The sequence below is a fragment of the Melanaphis sacchari genome, unplaced genomic scaffold (assembly GCF_002803265.2).
Source record: "Melanaphis sacchari strain LSU unplaced genomic scaffold, SCAv2.0 Contig1439_pilon_pilon, whole genome shotgun sequence".
NCBI lineage: Eukaryota > Metazoa > Arthropoda > Insecta > Hemiptera > Aphididae > Melanaphis > Melanaphis sacchari.
In genome coordinates this window covers 642659-660051 of record NW_020270613.1, presented here as the reverse complement: position 1 = coordinate 660051, position 17393 = coordinate 642659, and the positions used below count along the sequence as shown (strand labels likewise).

The window sequence follows — 17393 nt, the reverse complement described above, 5'->3', positions numbered from 1 at the left end:
TAAAAAAGTTCACCAAAAATAATACAACATTGTTGAAATTTATTCAGTTTTCAATGAACAATTATGTACTTTAATTATAAATTCTTCTCTGATGGGGAAGGATGGAATATAATTGTCATACTCTTACACCACTAAACATACCCACCAACTTTTATGCTAAACAAATAGTATAGAATTCTATGAATAAATCTAATAACCTAATTTACCTAATCCTTATAAAAGTTACAAACCTTATCTATTGTATGCACCAGATATATTATTACCTCCATGTTGTAAATATACTAATTAATGAGTATTAAACTGCTTTAAACATATAAGTTTTATATAGTGCTCATATAAATATAAGATTATGTTTTTATACTAGTAAATCTACTTATAAATAAATTTAAATTCATAAAATAACTTAAGGACACCCAATTCTTTGTTAAATAAAATAATATCAAAATATTGTAAGCATATAAGACTTTTACAAATTTCTAACAATGTTGACACTCTTTTATTAAAATTTGATATTAAATTTAAATGAAATAAATTTTTCTACAAAAAAAGTGCTTTATTATTATCTTATACAAGTTTATTGTAACCAATTCCAACTCCAGTTACTAATATTTTTGAATCACAGCCTTGACTTAAATCTTCATTTTGAGAATCAATATATGGTTCTAATTTAAATGATATCCCGAAAAATTCTTTCAAATGCCTTAAAAATTGAATCCTAAAATATTTTCATAAAATTAATTAATTTTATTGGTTAATATTATTAGTTTTTATATTTTATTTTACTAAATAATTATATTTACGTGTAAGGTGATAATGGTCCTAATACAACATGAGATACATCTTTTTGTCTCAGAGCCATGTAAAGAAGTACAATGGATTGGAAAGAAGAGTCTACACAACCTCCACGCCAAATCTCTTCAAGCATAGCTGATGCTACATTTTCTGCTACTTCTTCTGCTGTGGTTCTTTGACCAGTAAATGGCAGTGACACACTGTCAGCAGTTAATATAATTCCATTAGTTGTTGATGCAACAATATTTGCACCAAAACCAGGAGATCTCCCACATAACTTTCCTTTAGGATGATCCACAGTAAAATATACATCAGGAATAAATTTAAGCATGACAGATTTAGCTTTTTCTACCATCCGATTAGAAATTGATGGTGATACCCTTAATGAAAAAAATGTTCCTCTAATTTTTTTTATTTTCCCAAAATCTGTCAACTAAATTTAAAAAATAAATCTCTATTATAAACATGAGATAAATAATAATCAGTCTTACTTGTAATGCTTTAGTATATTTAACAGGTTCACAGGAAAAATATATTTCACCTCCGCCATCTGGTTCCATACCACGTTTTTTAATTTCCATACTAGCATCAGTAGCCAATAACAATATTCTTTGTAAAATTGTTAGTGCTCCAGCTTTAAAAGCATCAACTGATGGATCTTTCTTTAAAAAAATTGTAAACGTTTGTATTTTTAATTTAATATACATTCAGATTTTATAATTTACTTGATTGTTAGTGACTCCTTTAAGTGTAGCTTGTATTCCTTTTTTACAATAAGGTGCAATCATGACAATTAATTCCAAATAATAACCTATACCTCGTAATTTACAACATTCATGATCTATTACACCACCAATAAGTAAACCAGGTTGAAAGTACAAATCAGTACCAGTCTCATTGACATCCAAATTAGTACCATTAGTTAATTTGTCGACCAAACGTAAGAAATTTACTTCAAACTCTATAATTGTGAATACAGTTATTAATTTAAGAAATTTCATGTTTCAAAAAGAATGTATTTTTACCTTTTAATCCAGGTTCATTTTCTTGTGATCGAATATTTCGTATTTTAACTGGTTTACCACTTAAAAGTGATAAAATTATTCTTGTACGAAAATTACTACAGCCTTCAAAAATCATAATTTCAATTTAATTATATTGTAAATGTAAGCCCTATGTAATCACAGATGATGTGACATTTGTATTACTGTATTAGCTATTGCTATGAAATATTAATATGTTTAAACTTAAACACTTAAAACAGTTAAAACCACGGGGACAACTATAGCTAAGCTTATAATTTATAATTCTAATCAATTCACAACATTGTTATTCACATAATCACGTGTGAACATATTTCAAAATGCTTTTTGATAAAAATTAAAATTTGATAAAAATCAGATTAGCCAATATAAATAAAGTATTAAGTGATTGAGGTACTTTTCTCAAAACCATGGAAGAAACAAAAATAAAAACTTATAAAAATATGAATGTTAACCTACATCCTATTATTTTGTTATTTAAACTACAAGTTTGTTACCATAAGGCATAAATACAATAAATAATTTAATATTATACAAATATAATATATTTTGACTTCTCTAAATCAAACATATATATAATTGAATTTTTTTTCTAAATTTTAATCATTATCGACAGACTGAAATTTAAAGAAGAGTCCAAACTAACACCATAGGATTTGGAAATTTAAATACTATAATAAATTATTAATTTCTAGTTTTTACTTCTTTAAATAGGTATCTATTTATTTTTCTTCAATTAAGAAACATAATTCAAACGATAATTCTTAAAAATGAAAAAAAAATATTTTACCTAATTTTACTCATAAACTATTTAAAAATGGTTTAGGTATACAAAACCATTCGGTTGTATAGTCTGCAACCGAACCAAATGTGACACCTCCTAAGTCCTAGGGATGTCATGACACAAAATTTAAATGAAAAATTTGAAAAATATCTACTTATAGTATTTATTTTGTACATTTATAAGGGGAATTCTTAACTTTTATGACTTAAAACAAGAAATTATTGTAACTTTATTTCAAATAATAAAATTAAATTACTAAACCTTATTCATTTTTCCTAACCTACTTAAGTATATTAATCTATATTCTATATAGATATAGTATCAGTAAATGTTGATCCATTATTCACTGCTTTTAATACTTTAAAAGTAACTAATCATTCAACATTTGTTTCGAGTATATCTACAAATTCTCAAAAATATATTTTGCTAAAGAATATGAAATTAGTAATATTAAATTTAAAGGGTATGTTAACATTTGAAAAAACAGAAAAACTTTTATTGTAAAAGGGTTAAAACAACGCTGCAAATGAAAATGTATTTTTAAGTTTTAAATTGAATTACTAATACTTAAATAGTAATTATCTAAAATACAATAAATTCCATATTATGTATACGTATATTTTGTACAAATTGTATGCATAAAGTTTTTATCCATAGGTCATAAATTACACTAAACCAAAAAAAAAAAAAAAATGAATTAACTGTAGTGTTGAAAAGAAATAACCTAATTATAACACTATGTGGTCATAATATTATGGTTTTAATTATTTAAGGAATCACTAAAAGTATAAACATTTTAAAATTATTTAGTAGTTGGAGATAAATAAAATTTTAATTCTAATACTTAAATCTTGAAACTTTAATACAAGTTTTTCATAAAATGTTCTTTTTTGGGTACTTAAAACTTTTAATAACATAAACTATTATATTTTGTAAACATAATAACATTTTTAAACATAATGTATTCATCAAAAATTAATTCAATTTACCATATTTACTAATAAATGAAATAAACTTTATAATATTGCTGACAGAACATTTCCACTCATAACTTCTTTTTCATATGCAATGATTTGTTATTGAATTCAAATTTAATATATATTTTATAACAACTTAATCCAGTTACTCCTCAATGACAAAGTACAATTGACAGCAACTGTAGGTACAGCCCTACACAGCTAAGGTGTTACCCACTTTTCACTTTTTTTTAAATAATTCTATTAAAGATGAAATTGACTTAAATTAGGTTAGACGTTTTGTAGTTTTAAAAATACAAATTTAGTATAGTAAACTCATCTATAATTTAATATCTATATATTATAATTAATATAAATATCAGACTTAGAGAAAATGCACTATTTAAATTTTAAAATAATCTGAATACTAAATATATTATAATACAGTTAACTATATAAATAATAACCATTAATATGGTAATACTGTAATAGTGTAATACCCATAAGTGATTAAGTAAATACCTACTAGATACTTATTTTAGTATTAGTATGAATTATTCTATATATATATTTGTGCATTAACATTCACCAACCTAAAATTTTAAGTGATTGAAATGTGTTATCATAAGTGAGTACTTGGCTCAACTATTAAAAGGAATATAGCTAATTTATAAATAACATGCAAGTTATATAACAACATTTTTAAAGGAAATTAATAGTTTATTAAAATAAGGATATTCTAGAATACTAGATATATGTATGTATTCTTTAAATTATTTTTGGAATCTATGAAGTAGAAAAAGTACTTCACAGTTCACACTTAGGTAATTTGTTTTATTAGGAAAATTTAAAGTTGAATTACATAATAATGTAGTACATTAATAATATATGAGTACTACCTAAACTCAAATGATCTTAAATTTAAAAAAATAATGATATAATATGTTATTTATATAATATTAACACATTATGAAGAATTGAATTTTAAAATACAATAGAAAAATATTTTTAAAACCATTCTGAGTACAAATAATCATTGAAGATCATTGATACATAGCAATGAAGAAGATTGTGCTTCCAAATATTTTTAAGAAGAGTCACTGTCCTGAAATATATTTATCAAATATTATTTTATTATATATATATATATATATATAAATATATATAAAAAAAAATATTAAGCAAATTATTTATGTCTAAATTTATATTCTAATTCTTATTTTTTATATTTACCAGGTAAACAGTACAATATTATTATTAAATCATAATAATCTATAATAATAATTTTGGTTTATATTCTTGCTTATAAATATTGAAAACTTTTATGTTATAAACCTATATTAATTTATTAAAATAACTTATCTATTATCTCTATTACTTAGCAATTTACTGGTTTTATTCATTTGAATAAACAATTATTATTAATATTACTTTAATTTGATTAGGTAAAAAAAAAAAAATTATAAATTAATATTAAAATTTAGAATTTTTAGTATTTAGATCTGAGATTTTATTAAAAATTTAACTTTACTATATAAAACAAATAATAAATCTATTTTTCTATAATTACTATAGTACAATAAAAAGAAACTAAGCAAAATGTGATATTTACACTTAGATTTAACATATTAGTTAATATGTATACTCCCATCACCAGTGACACATTTTCAGATTTCTGTGAAAGGGGGGGGGAGGGTATCAAAAAATACTATATACAATAATTGTTGTTCTAAAAAATAGTCATTTATTACTCTTGAACTCAATTTTCAATATATTTTATATTAGAGTTTGAAATATCAGTAAATGTTATTTGTTTTATTTTTATTTCAGAGAAGTGGAAAACCTAAAGAAATATGTCACTGCCTATCACTACATACCTACATACATAACAATTACTTACACGTAAATGATGTGTGCTTTATTTATAATTAATATTTAAACTGTAATCTTATACTTTTTAAGAAATTAAATCAGTGGCGGCTTGTATCTATAGACAATAATGTGTCATGTTCCTTAAATTAATATCAAAAATGATGAATTTTTAAAATTATATACTAATAAAAACGTTTGTTGTTTAATTATAACAATTCATAATAATTATAACAATGCTTATAATAATATTAAGGAGAACATATGCTCTGAAAAAATGTAGATTGTTTTTAGAACTTGGAATAAAATCCATGACGGTAGGATTGTGTCACAATTCATGCAACACGTTCCATGTGTCAAGGGAACCAACAAGGCATTAGCTGTAATTTAATGCTACTAAAAACTTAACCATTAAATAAATAACATAAATAGTAAACAAACAAAATATTATATAAATTTTAAATTTACTCTTTTTTTTTACTAAGGTTGAGCGATATACTTAAATTTTATTACACTACCATTTTAAACTATTAGACGCCACCACTGAATTAAATAGATAAACAATACAACTTAAAAATTTAAATTTATAAATTTCAAGAAGCCAAACCAAAAATTATTTTTTAAATAATAACTAACTAAATAACCATTTAATATTAATTTAGGGCTTAGAACATAATGCAATAAAAAAAAAAAATTATTAATGTGCATAAGAAAATATTAAATATATGGTATATTACCATGCAATTAATTTTTGTTCTATATAACAATATTTAAATGGTTAACTTCAAAAATTGCGTCACTGTTAAAGCAGCAGCATTTTAATAATATGTAAAAATATGCATTATTTTTATTATTAAAAAAATTAATTTTATTTAACTAAACTATTTTTAACTTAAATTTAAAATATTAATATTGAATAAAAATTAATAAAAGCTTATTATTAAATCTATGGTATGGTACAATTTTAAATAGATAAAGGTGTTTAAAGGTTCTTTATTTTTAAATTTGATTTTTTTAATAACAAAAATTTAATTTTTTGTTGATTTGTAAACAAAATTATTATACATAAAATCTTTAAATAGAGAAAATTACTTAGATTTAGTAAAATATGTAATACACAATAAACAATGAATATTAATTTTTTCATTTATTATAAAATAAGTTAATGTCAAATTAAATTTTGAATAATATCCTAAGAAATCCTAAGAAATGTGCAAGAGGTTCCAAGCCCTAGACTTATACTTGTTTTAAATAAGAATAAACCACTTCACAAATAATTAGAGAAAGGACATCGACCTTAGTTAGTCATACTTAAGAGCAATAGATAATAACTGGTAACTATTAGCTGCAGCTTCTTAAGTCATTAACAGTTTTTATAGAAAATTTATCTTAGGAGAAATCAAAACGAAAACCATTTTCATAAACTAACTGGTTTATTCTTATTTATAACAGAGTATACATTGAATATCAGACAAACATAAATTTATTATTATTTTTTTTTTCAAATAGTATTTTTATATAATGACTAATGGCAGACTTAAAGAAATTATTGATGTACCGTTGGATCACATTCAGCACAGTGCCATGAGTACCCTCGTACTTTTGGTGATTTTTTCACTGGGGGATCAAGACAACAAAAATGAAAATTTTTACTGCATTCATCACACCTGTAGAAATAAAAAAAAGTAAAAGTATTTAAAATTTGATGTACTATAATTTAACTTTTTATGGATTTTGATCAAAGTGGTGAATTTATTGATTTTACAATGATATATGCCTGTCATCACCAATTGGTAAAATAAATTGTTTAGTAAAAATATTTTGATTTTAAACTTTGGGAACAGTATCTAGTAGAAACTTTTCAAGCTATTTTCTTTTTTTTTAATTTTCAATAAGTAAATTTCTATTTAAACAAAATACTTGAAGATGTAATACAAGGATTATCATAAATTGTTATTGATAGAAATTTAAAAATATTTTAGTGTAATCCATCAATTTTTTTTAAATTGAATCGCAAAAATTAGCAAATATTTTGTAGTTTAAAATGAATAAAAATTTTAATATTCATATCAAAGATTTGAAAAATTTATAGAAGGTCCTTTAAAAGTGTTTTAATAAAAATTTCTACTGGATAATTAAATTAATTTCTATGAGTAACAGAAGTTCAAATTTTTACAACATTACACATTCACCCATATTATATCTATTTCTCAAACTATTTTTCAATTTTTATTTTTTTTTCAAAAACTATGAATAAAAAAAAAAAATATACAGGCATAATTATTTTTATAAACATTTGAAGTTTAAATTTAACAAAATTAAATATTTAAACAATGAACAATGATGTTAATTACTTTGTTGTAATTAAAAAAATTTATTCGTGGGGACTTAAAACTTAAACATATATTATGAATTTTACTTAACACAATGACATTTTCAAAATATTTAAATTAATTATTTCATGGTATTAAATATTTAAAGCATAAACCTATTTATATTGTTTTACAATAAGGTAGTATTAACTCAAAAGTTAATAACAATAATATAATATGGTATAAATATATATAATAATAATTAAGTATTAATAATATAATAAATACTATGTTTTCAGCAAAAATTAAATCAAAGTACCAAAGTAATTATAGAAAAATAAATTACTTTGGTGAAAATTTATAAAAAAAAAAAAAAAACATATGAAATTTATTTAGTAATACAGGCTGACTAGCCGTCTTTTCTCAGAATTATTTTAAGGATACAATTATATATCATTAAATTCAAATTTTACACATCCATTATAGTGACTCACTTAACACCTATGGTAAATAAAAGCTGTATTTACTTGCCCACATTTTTATTTAAACTATAATTCAGTAGTTCTCAACCTTTTTATGTTCACGGAGTATTTCTTAAAACTATATAGTTTGACGAAACACTATACAAATAAAATAATAAATGGCAAAAAAAAAAGTCATTTTTATTTTAATTATTATAATTTTTTATTAATATATTATTTAATTAAAAATTAATAATTAATAAAAACTATACGCATATACCACAGTCGCGGTACACCTATAGCCAGTTCGAGGCATACTTGTGTGCCGCGGAACACCGGTTGAGAAACACTGTTTTAATTCATAACACTAATAGCGCTTAAACATTTAAAGCATCAATTAAAATTAATTTTACCCTTTAGTAGAAAAAATAAGTTACTGTTTTATACTTAATGCATGATTCAATAATTATTAGAAATAAATTACTTAAAAAAAAGTAACAACCAGTAAAAGTTTTTGTATCACAATAAAATTATCATATATACCAATAATAGTTTTAACTTTTGATAGATTAATTTCACTGAATGAGAGGTATAACCCATGATTTATATTATGTAGAACCCAAGATTAATACATTGATAGCATCTTTTTAATAACGAGAAAATATATATTTAATATATATACTTAAAATTGTATGTTGTAAAATCAACATTACAACTAAATTGAAAATTATAAAGTAAAAAAATTATTCTTTTACATATTTCATCAATAAATTAATAACTAAAATATTTCTGCCCTTATACTTACTGAACCATTGTCATGCTTGTTCCAGTTGTTTGACAAGTATTACACTTAGGAGTCAATTTAATATCTGTCAATGTTGTGGTTATTCTGAGTGGTGCAACACTCTTTTCTGGTTTGGTTTTTGAAGAAGTTTGAGGTATTTCATCTACTGGTGATGCAATAAGTAATTGTGAAGATGTTGTTTTAACTCCACTAGCACTTGGTACAGATTTAATCTAAATAGTAAATTTAGTATTTTAAAATAATTCTGAGATAAGTTATCAAAACGTACAAATAGCTTAATTCCTTGTCGGGGTGGTTCATTAACTAAATAATCATTAGTTGATTCTAATTCTGAAGTATTGTTATCCCTGTGGTGCTTATGTTTACGTTTGCGGGACTTTACTCGTTTTGTAATTATTTCTGGAGAATACCTTTCTCTATGCCGTTCATGTTTTTTCTTCTCTAAAAAATATTAAAGAGTAAACAATAACATTAATAGAAATCAAATTTAGTACTTTAAAAAAATCACCAAGAGGCTGAAATTAAATAATATTTAGGTATTTTAATCTAACTATATACTTACATGGTTAAACCATAATAATTAAATCTTAACTTTAAAATTTGTTTAACACTTACTTGATACACTAGGCATTTTATTCTGTTCTGTAAGACTATTAAAATCCTGTAACTAATATGTAAATAGTTAATTGAATTAAGAAAACTTTAAATTTTTTAAAATACTTAATACTTACATCATTAACGATAGATGAAGATCTATGACTGTCTGATATAGATCGCTCTCTTCCACCATATCTTAATTTTCTAGGAGCATTTGGATCAACTGTTTCTGGCTCAGAGTTTGAATTAGTATTGTCGCACTCACTGCATTGCCTAAATATAACATATTTTTTAATACAAATTTTCTGAAATATTCAATACTTGTAATTACCATCCAAATAATTTTGTTTTTTTAGGCATTCTAGTTAGTGGTGGGTTTAAACAACCCAAATGATAGTATAAATAACATGTATCACATTTTGCCAACAAATGTTGATCATTTGTACGACTACAAATACCACACTTATTGTACAAACCTAATGGTGCTACATTATCTGAAAAACAAAATATTTAAGTTTAATTACATACCATAAAATCACATAAATGACATAATGGATTATAAAACATCAAACATGTTTACCTATAATTTCTAAATTATCATTATTTCTGATTGATATTCCAAGACTTGCTTTTAAAACAGCAGTAGTAGAAGGAGTTGAACTATTTGTTACTAGATACAAATTAAAAAATTATTTTTTTTTTTTTTTACAATATATATAACTTGATATTTAGAACTTGTTTACAAATTATTAATTAGTAGGTTTCAAAATAAAATAAATTAAACTTACTAAAAGAATTATGATCATTTTGAAATTCTCTAGTAAGTATATCTACATCTGAAATATTAGCATTAGGATTACATAGATTAATGACAGTATGGTATGCTGTAATAATATTTTTAAGTTTTAAATGGTTTTGTTTTTGAATCTCATTACTTTTGGACTCCTATAAAAAAATAATCAAAATAAATTATATGCATGATAAATGTATGTTATTAAATAATTGTATTACTTGATCATATTTTTTTTGTACAATTATTTGTTCATCATGAAGTTTGTTGTTTTGATCAGTAAAATGTTTTAGCTGTTTTTTCAAATCTGTCAATCTTAAATTTCTATCCATGAAATAACTTACAAATTCCAAACTAAAAACAATAAATTAAAATATTTATAGCAACAAAGAAAAAATATGAGTAATTTTATCTAACCTAAATGTAGTAGGTACATTCCATTTTTTTGGGACATCACGCAATGCTTTTATTTGTCCTTCAATAGCCTCACAGGAAGCCATATTTACACCCATTAAGCCAGCTTTTAACCAAAGGGCTCGACATGCTGAAGCTGATGTTGTAATGGGACGAGGAACTTTTGATTTTGATGCTATAAAAATAAACCATGTACCTAACTTGAATATAAATAAATAACTTTAAATTACTTACTTGACTCTGTTATACTGATTTTTTTCATTTCATAATACTTAGATCGTAATTTTTCAAGCCTTCGCTGATTACGTTGCCATGTAGCTGATTTTTCAGAAGACTGTTGTTCACGCAATAATTTCATTTGTTTTGTTCTTAATTGAAGTATTTCCCAATTTCTTTTTCTTTTCCTGAAAAATATAAATATATATTAAGGAAATTAAAAAAAAAAAAACATAAATAATAATATATCTAGTTTATAATATTGGGCAATAGAAATTACAAATCAATAATTTTACATTGTTAATAATGAAAATACTTAAAAAAAAAAAGTAAAACACTGATTTATTTAAAAAATGAATATACTAACTTTGCTACAAGTTTGTCAACATGCAACTTGCAATGAGCATAAAATGGATCTGTTTGGTCAGTTTCTGGACTTGTTGCTTCTGACAAACTACCTTCTTGTTGAGCACTAATTAATATTATTAAATACTTAATACTTATAAAAATAATTTCACTTCTATAGATTATTTGGTAAAAAATACATATTATAATAACAGCATAATTATTCTATTTTAAAACTGAGTTAAAAATTAAAACATATTGTAACAGTTTGACATGTTACATGTCTTATAGTGGTATGCATATGTATTTACTAGGTATGGTGACATAGTTCAATTATGATGTAGGAATTAAGCAAATAGTTTAAATGATAGCTAGGGGGATTCAGGCAGACATGACTGCTGATAAATTGTTAATTTAATTAAGAAATTTATATTGAGAAAAATTTAATGCTAAAGCCTGACAATATAATAACTAAATAGTATTAAACCAAGTTATAAATAAATAATAAATATACATTAATAAGTTTAATTTAATTATTATATTAGGATCCTTTAATAATGAACTTACTCATTATTTTTAAGACTTTTGAAAATATTTCTTTTACATAATTGTAACAATAAAAAGTTCTACTTTTTACCATCATTAATGTATAACAAGGATGGCAAACCTACAACATGCGTCCTAGAAGTACATATGTCAAATTTCAATAACACGCAAAAAATTAGAATTATAAAAAATTATGGAACTTTATTTTTATTCTTAGAAAATATAATTTCCTTTGGGCACAAAAAAAATTTTCACCTTGATTGGAAAAATTAGGCACTCGATCCAAAAAAGATTCACCACCCCTGATATATAAAGTACAATTTTTTTTAGTTTTCTCTATGATAACATATATTAATTTCATATTTAAAAGTAAGATCTCAATGTATTTTTAAGTGTATAAATCAAATTTTGAGGAAATAGTTTATAAGTATCCAAAATTAGAGTAGTAGATCAATATTTTGAGAGTTACGCTTGTCACACTTCACTCTACTACCTATACTAGCAATACCTAGAACTCATAATCAAAAACATTAATAGTTTTTAAAATAATGAAAGACGCATGATAAAAAAAAATACTCAGAATTATCATATCTTGTTAAATTGAAGGAAATTTGTATTAATGCAACAGAAAAATGTCACAGCATGATGAAATATAAATAAAAAAATTACTTATAATTTATTTCTTATTAAAGAGTAATATGTGTTTATCATACCAAGTAACATGAAAATTAGATCTGCACATTCCAGCATCACACGCAATAGTCACTCCAGTGCAACTAAATCTCATATCTTTACACAAACTGCATCGTTTATTACCCCATCGAGGTGTAGTATTAGCAAATAACATAACTTTACTGAGACTTGTAACTTCACCAAAAGTTATACCAGGTACATATAAAGCACATACTAAATGTACCCATTTTCCACAATCTGTCTCTTTAAATATTCCACCTAAAACCAAATACATTAATTTAAAAGTTATTAAGACATATAATTTATAGAATATCTACAATATACAAACCAAAATTAGGACATAATTCACAAATAGGATTTTCTATGCCTGCTTTACAAGCTTCACAAAACCATGGTTCCATGGAACATGACGAAACAGATGAACTTACACTTCCTGTGTCATGAACACCATAACAACCTAAAAATTAATTATTATTTATTATAACTATATTATTATTAAATAAGTATTTACCTTCATGAACTGATATACCACATTCATCACAATCTATTAATTCATTAACATCATCACTAGCATCGCCTAAGCAAATACTACAAATATGAATATTATCTACTATTTCTTTTAAATTTACCTAAAAAAAAGTAATATAATTTTAAATAGTAATTTAATTACATAGAAATTATTCAAAGGTTATACTTTTATAGAATTATCTTGATTGGGTGTAACAATACTTGTGACATCAGTTATATTATTATCATTACATGTAACATCATCTTCATCATCTTTTTCAGTTTCTTCTTGATTGCCATCATCTTTTAAAATATATATAAAAGTATAAATATTTACATGGAATTTAAAATGTTACATTATAAAACCAATTTCTTTATTTTTAAATATACCATCAGTAAATGTGAAATATGAAGCTCTATCAGAATCCGATTCACTATTTATATAATGATCTTCAATACGAAAATCACTATCAGATGAACTTTCACCATCTATATCATCTAAATGTACCAATTCTGGGTTAGCAGGAGGTTTGACTTTTCTTTTATTGGGATCACGTTCCACTAGAAACATAATAAATCAATTTTTAAAATTCTTAGTATCAAATGTGTAGCCTTAATTTATAGTTTTTAGAATTTAAATCATAATTTTACACTAATTATAAAAAACATTCATAGAACAAGATTGTAAAATGTTAGGAAGTTACATCTCAAACTTATTAACTTATTACCACATCATATTAGTTTGAATATTGACAAACAAATTGTTGAATTATCACTGTTGATTTCACCACCGAAATTAAAATTTGAATTATAACAGTGGAATCATTTGAGAGGGGGGGCTGACAAGTGTATTAGCCCAATTTAAAATTTTGATAGGTTGGTTAAGTTTTTAGTACTGTCAATTTTAAACAACTAGAAAGGAATAGGTGGCAACAGAGCTCATAATCATAAATTTTCATTATAATTTTTAAGAATCATACCACTGTAGTAAAAAAAATTTATTGATCTTATTATTTTTCATTTAAATGAATTGTAAGAAATTAAATTAGATAATATTTTATTCTAGTGTTAATATGGAAATTAATGTTAATTGTATTGTTTCAAAATATAGATGGGTATAAGCCAAGATGTGTACACCTATATATTAATCTAGCTCTGCATATCAGATATGAGTTTAGTTCAATTAGTATATGTATGATATATCAACTCTTATTATTACTATATTAAAATTAAAATGTTTAGACAAAAAAAAAAAAAAATAATAATAATTAGATTGTGAGAAAGAGCATTAGAAGTATTACATAATATGTAAAGTTATTTTAAATTTTGTTAAACTGATAGATGATATAGTATCTACATTGTAGTTTACTACAATATTTATATTTGAAATTAAATGAATCATTTGTGCCACTGAAAATAATCATCTGTTAATTTGAAACTAAGCAAAATACCTAGGAATTTTACATAAAGTGAATATGAAAATAGGGTTTCTAGAAAATTTAAGATATCTTGTACAGATATTAGATTGTATTTTAAGACTCGTGCACTTGAGCATTTAAACATATATATTAATATGATTGATTCAAAATAATATATAAGTTTGCTGATTATAAACAAAAATTACTTTTGTAGGAAGAATTTATATGTGACTATTGACTGCTTATCCTGACGCAATCACAAGCTCAACTTAAAGTGGTAGGTAATTTTGTTTTTTATTAGAATAATAAACTATGTAATAATATTTAATTTAAAAAATAATCAAATCAATTTATTATTAATATTATAAATTCTTTATATTTAATTTAATTAAACATATTAAAATCATCATTGCTTATTAAACTTATCAACAATGTATTTAATATTGTGTCCTTAATTAATTTATATATTTGTTTAATATTTTGTCTACTAAATTTTTAAAAAGAATTTTTGTAATTTTACATAATATTTCAAGCATAACAATTTGGCATTTTCAATTTTCAATAGAGGGACTAAATGTTTTGATAAGTCAAAACAGATAACTTAAAGAACTGTTTGATATGCTAGCAGGCGTGTTTCTGCTTACATTTTTATCAAAAAATGTCTCTTGTCATCTTCAAATTTTATTTTAATTAAAAATCTGATAACTTAGTACAAAATAAGCAACCAAATAAATATTCACTAATAACTAGAAACATTTTGAATCTATAAATAGATATCTCTTGTTTTCATTTTTAGAAATAATATATTCACTAATCCTATTTTTTCAAAAAACTTACATACATGTCCTTATGTGTTTATACATTAATCTATTCCATTATTTAAACTATTAATTATTAATAACCAATTTATCATTTTGAAAATGATGTCTTATTCCCAAAACATAATATACTCTGAAGAGAAATTATAAAAATATAAATGCTTTTTTCACCAATAATGGTTAAATGGCAACAACTGGGCACTAGCTCATCAGATTGTCTTAAAAATTAGACAGGGCCAAATGCCCACCTTGCCACCCCCTATATGAAACCACTGTGTAAAACATGACTAGGCATCTTGAATAATTATCATTTGATTATTTATTTTTTTTTGGGTTTTGAAAATATTATCTAAAAAAACGTTTTGATTTGTATTAATACAAATTACAACCATAAATAAAATATAATTAATATAATAAATTAATTTGTATTTTAAATTTACATTGCATCATAACAGTCGAGAGGACCAAGATGCGACTAATGGAAAATTATGTAATTTATGTCAAAGCAAGGGTTAAAGAAAAACAGGTTAAAATAGTAACATATTATACTATAAATAACATAACAATAAATATAATAATGGTATCAAAACTAAAATCAACATTAATATTCTCTGTAATAACAAAACGAAACTATTACAGAAGTTGATGATAATTTTTAATACAATAAAACTAGACATAAATAATAGATAACAGCTGTGTAATACAAATTGGTAAACTTACTTTCTAGTTTTCCGTGCTTATTCTTCAAGTTAATACAATATCCAATTTGTATTTGGTTATAAATTTAATAGATAGAAAAACGTGTAGACAGTGGTAAATGGAATCATCTTGTACGTGTAAACCATAGATATAAGAATTATAAAGATCTTAATAGGTCTATGATAAAAACAATTTAACGTTTAATATTACCCACCTCGCCCGTGTTAACAATTTGAAGCATAATGCATGTAATATGTATAAATAAATGTTTATAAGCAACGATCGTTTGGATGAGACGCGCTATCTACGCATGTGCGAGTTAAATCGACGCACATTTACGCTTATAATTGAATAAATATGTGACAGTTGAGATTGCGCATATATACAATATATTTCTCGTTTAGGCTCGTCGCTAATAAATCAATAAATGTTTCAAATTATCGGGATGGGGTACATTCGTAGTTTAAGATCTAATGATCTAAAGAAAACGCGATACCAATTAGACAAATTATTAAATTAAATAATATTATATTATCAATAGTAGTAATTTAACATTTCGTATAATATGTTCGGCACATATATTATAGTTACTATACTATTAATTATTATGTAACAATCAATAAGCAATAAACATTAAACACTAAGCACAGTAAAGTTGTCGGCTAAGACTTGTAAGTCGTAGTCATTGTAGAGTTGAAACTTGAAACTGAGTTGAAACTTGAAACGTTATTGCTAAAGTTAATCTCTTTAATTATTGTAAAAAATATAATTCACTACACAGTGTAGCCAGTAGTTAACCATGCGATTTAGAAATAAATAAAATTTATTTTTATTTGATGTAGTATTTTTAATTAAGAAAACCATTTAAAATTTGTATTTGTTTGATTTATTTACAATTTAATTTATAGCTCTTGGTTCATGGTATTATTTAATATTAAGAAATGTTATGTTTTTATAGATTTTTTTACGTTAACAATAATTCCTTGATTATTGTTTGTTGTTAATAATTATTATCAATAAACGATATAAACAAACAATCAAACTTTATACATTGATAATGCATCTTGCAAAGTATGGACACAGAATATGTGTTGTTGTCTGTTGATATCATAGTTGTTAATGATACGTCTAGGAAGTAGTACCGTACACAAATAATAATTAATTACATTGTAGACGTACTATAAAGTTATTTTTTAATTTATTTATTACTTTAACAGTGTAACATACTATATAATAAAGTATTTGAGTTTACTACATAGCTGCATTTTGTGCAGTAAATTTATAATAATTTTTATATTGTTGGATTACATATAATCATTTGGATTATT

At 23.5% G+C, this 17393-nt stretch overlaps 2 protein-coding genes across 3 annotated transcripts; both read right to left on the bottom strand.

Annotated features, from left to right (window-relative positions):
- Positions 1-473: 473 nt before the first annotated feature.
- On the bottom strand, positions 474-2122 carry LOC112591798 (RNA 3'-terminal phosphate cyclase-like protein). The gene is made up of 5 exons (XM_025335725.1): positions 1818-2122; positions 1518-1753; positions 1284-1454; positions 801-1225; positions 474-715 (listed from the first exon to the last, which is right to left on the bottom strand). Exons 1-5 carry the CDS (start codon positions 1930-1932, stop codon positions 565-567), a joined length of 1098 nt encoding a protein of 365 aa, XP_025191510.1. The 5' UTR covers positions 1933-2122; the 3' UTR covers positions 474-564.
- A 2422-nt stretch (positions 2123-4544) lies between these two features.
- On the bottom strand, positions 4545-16799 carry LOC112591781 (PHD finger protein 14-like). Of its 2 annotated transcripts, XM_025335699.1 has the most exons (20): positions 16280-16799; positions 16087-16193; positions 13521-13691; positions 13318-13433; positions 13135-13252; positions 12952-13080; positions 12644-12881; positions 11407-11511; positions 11058-11227; positions 10827-10998; positions 10631-10763; positions 10408-10564; positions 10200-10289; positions 9951-10113; positions 9754-9892; positions 9638-9689; positions 9291-9463; positions 9023-9234; positions 7003-7111; positions 4545-4680 (listed from the first exon to the last, which is right to left on the bottom strand). In XM_025335699.1, coding segments are annotated over exons 2-20 (2466 nt in total). In that variant the 5' UTR covers positions 16088-16193; positions 16280-16799; the 3' UTR covers positions 4545-4662. The 2 variants fall into 2 exon arrangements, with proteins under 2 accessions (XP_025191484.1, XP_025191485.1); XM_025335700.1 differs by lacking the exon at positions 4545-4680 and having other exon boundaries at positions 6573-7111; positions 16087-16799.
- Between the last annotated feature and the right edge of the window lie 594 nt (positions 16800-17393).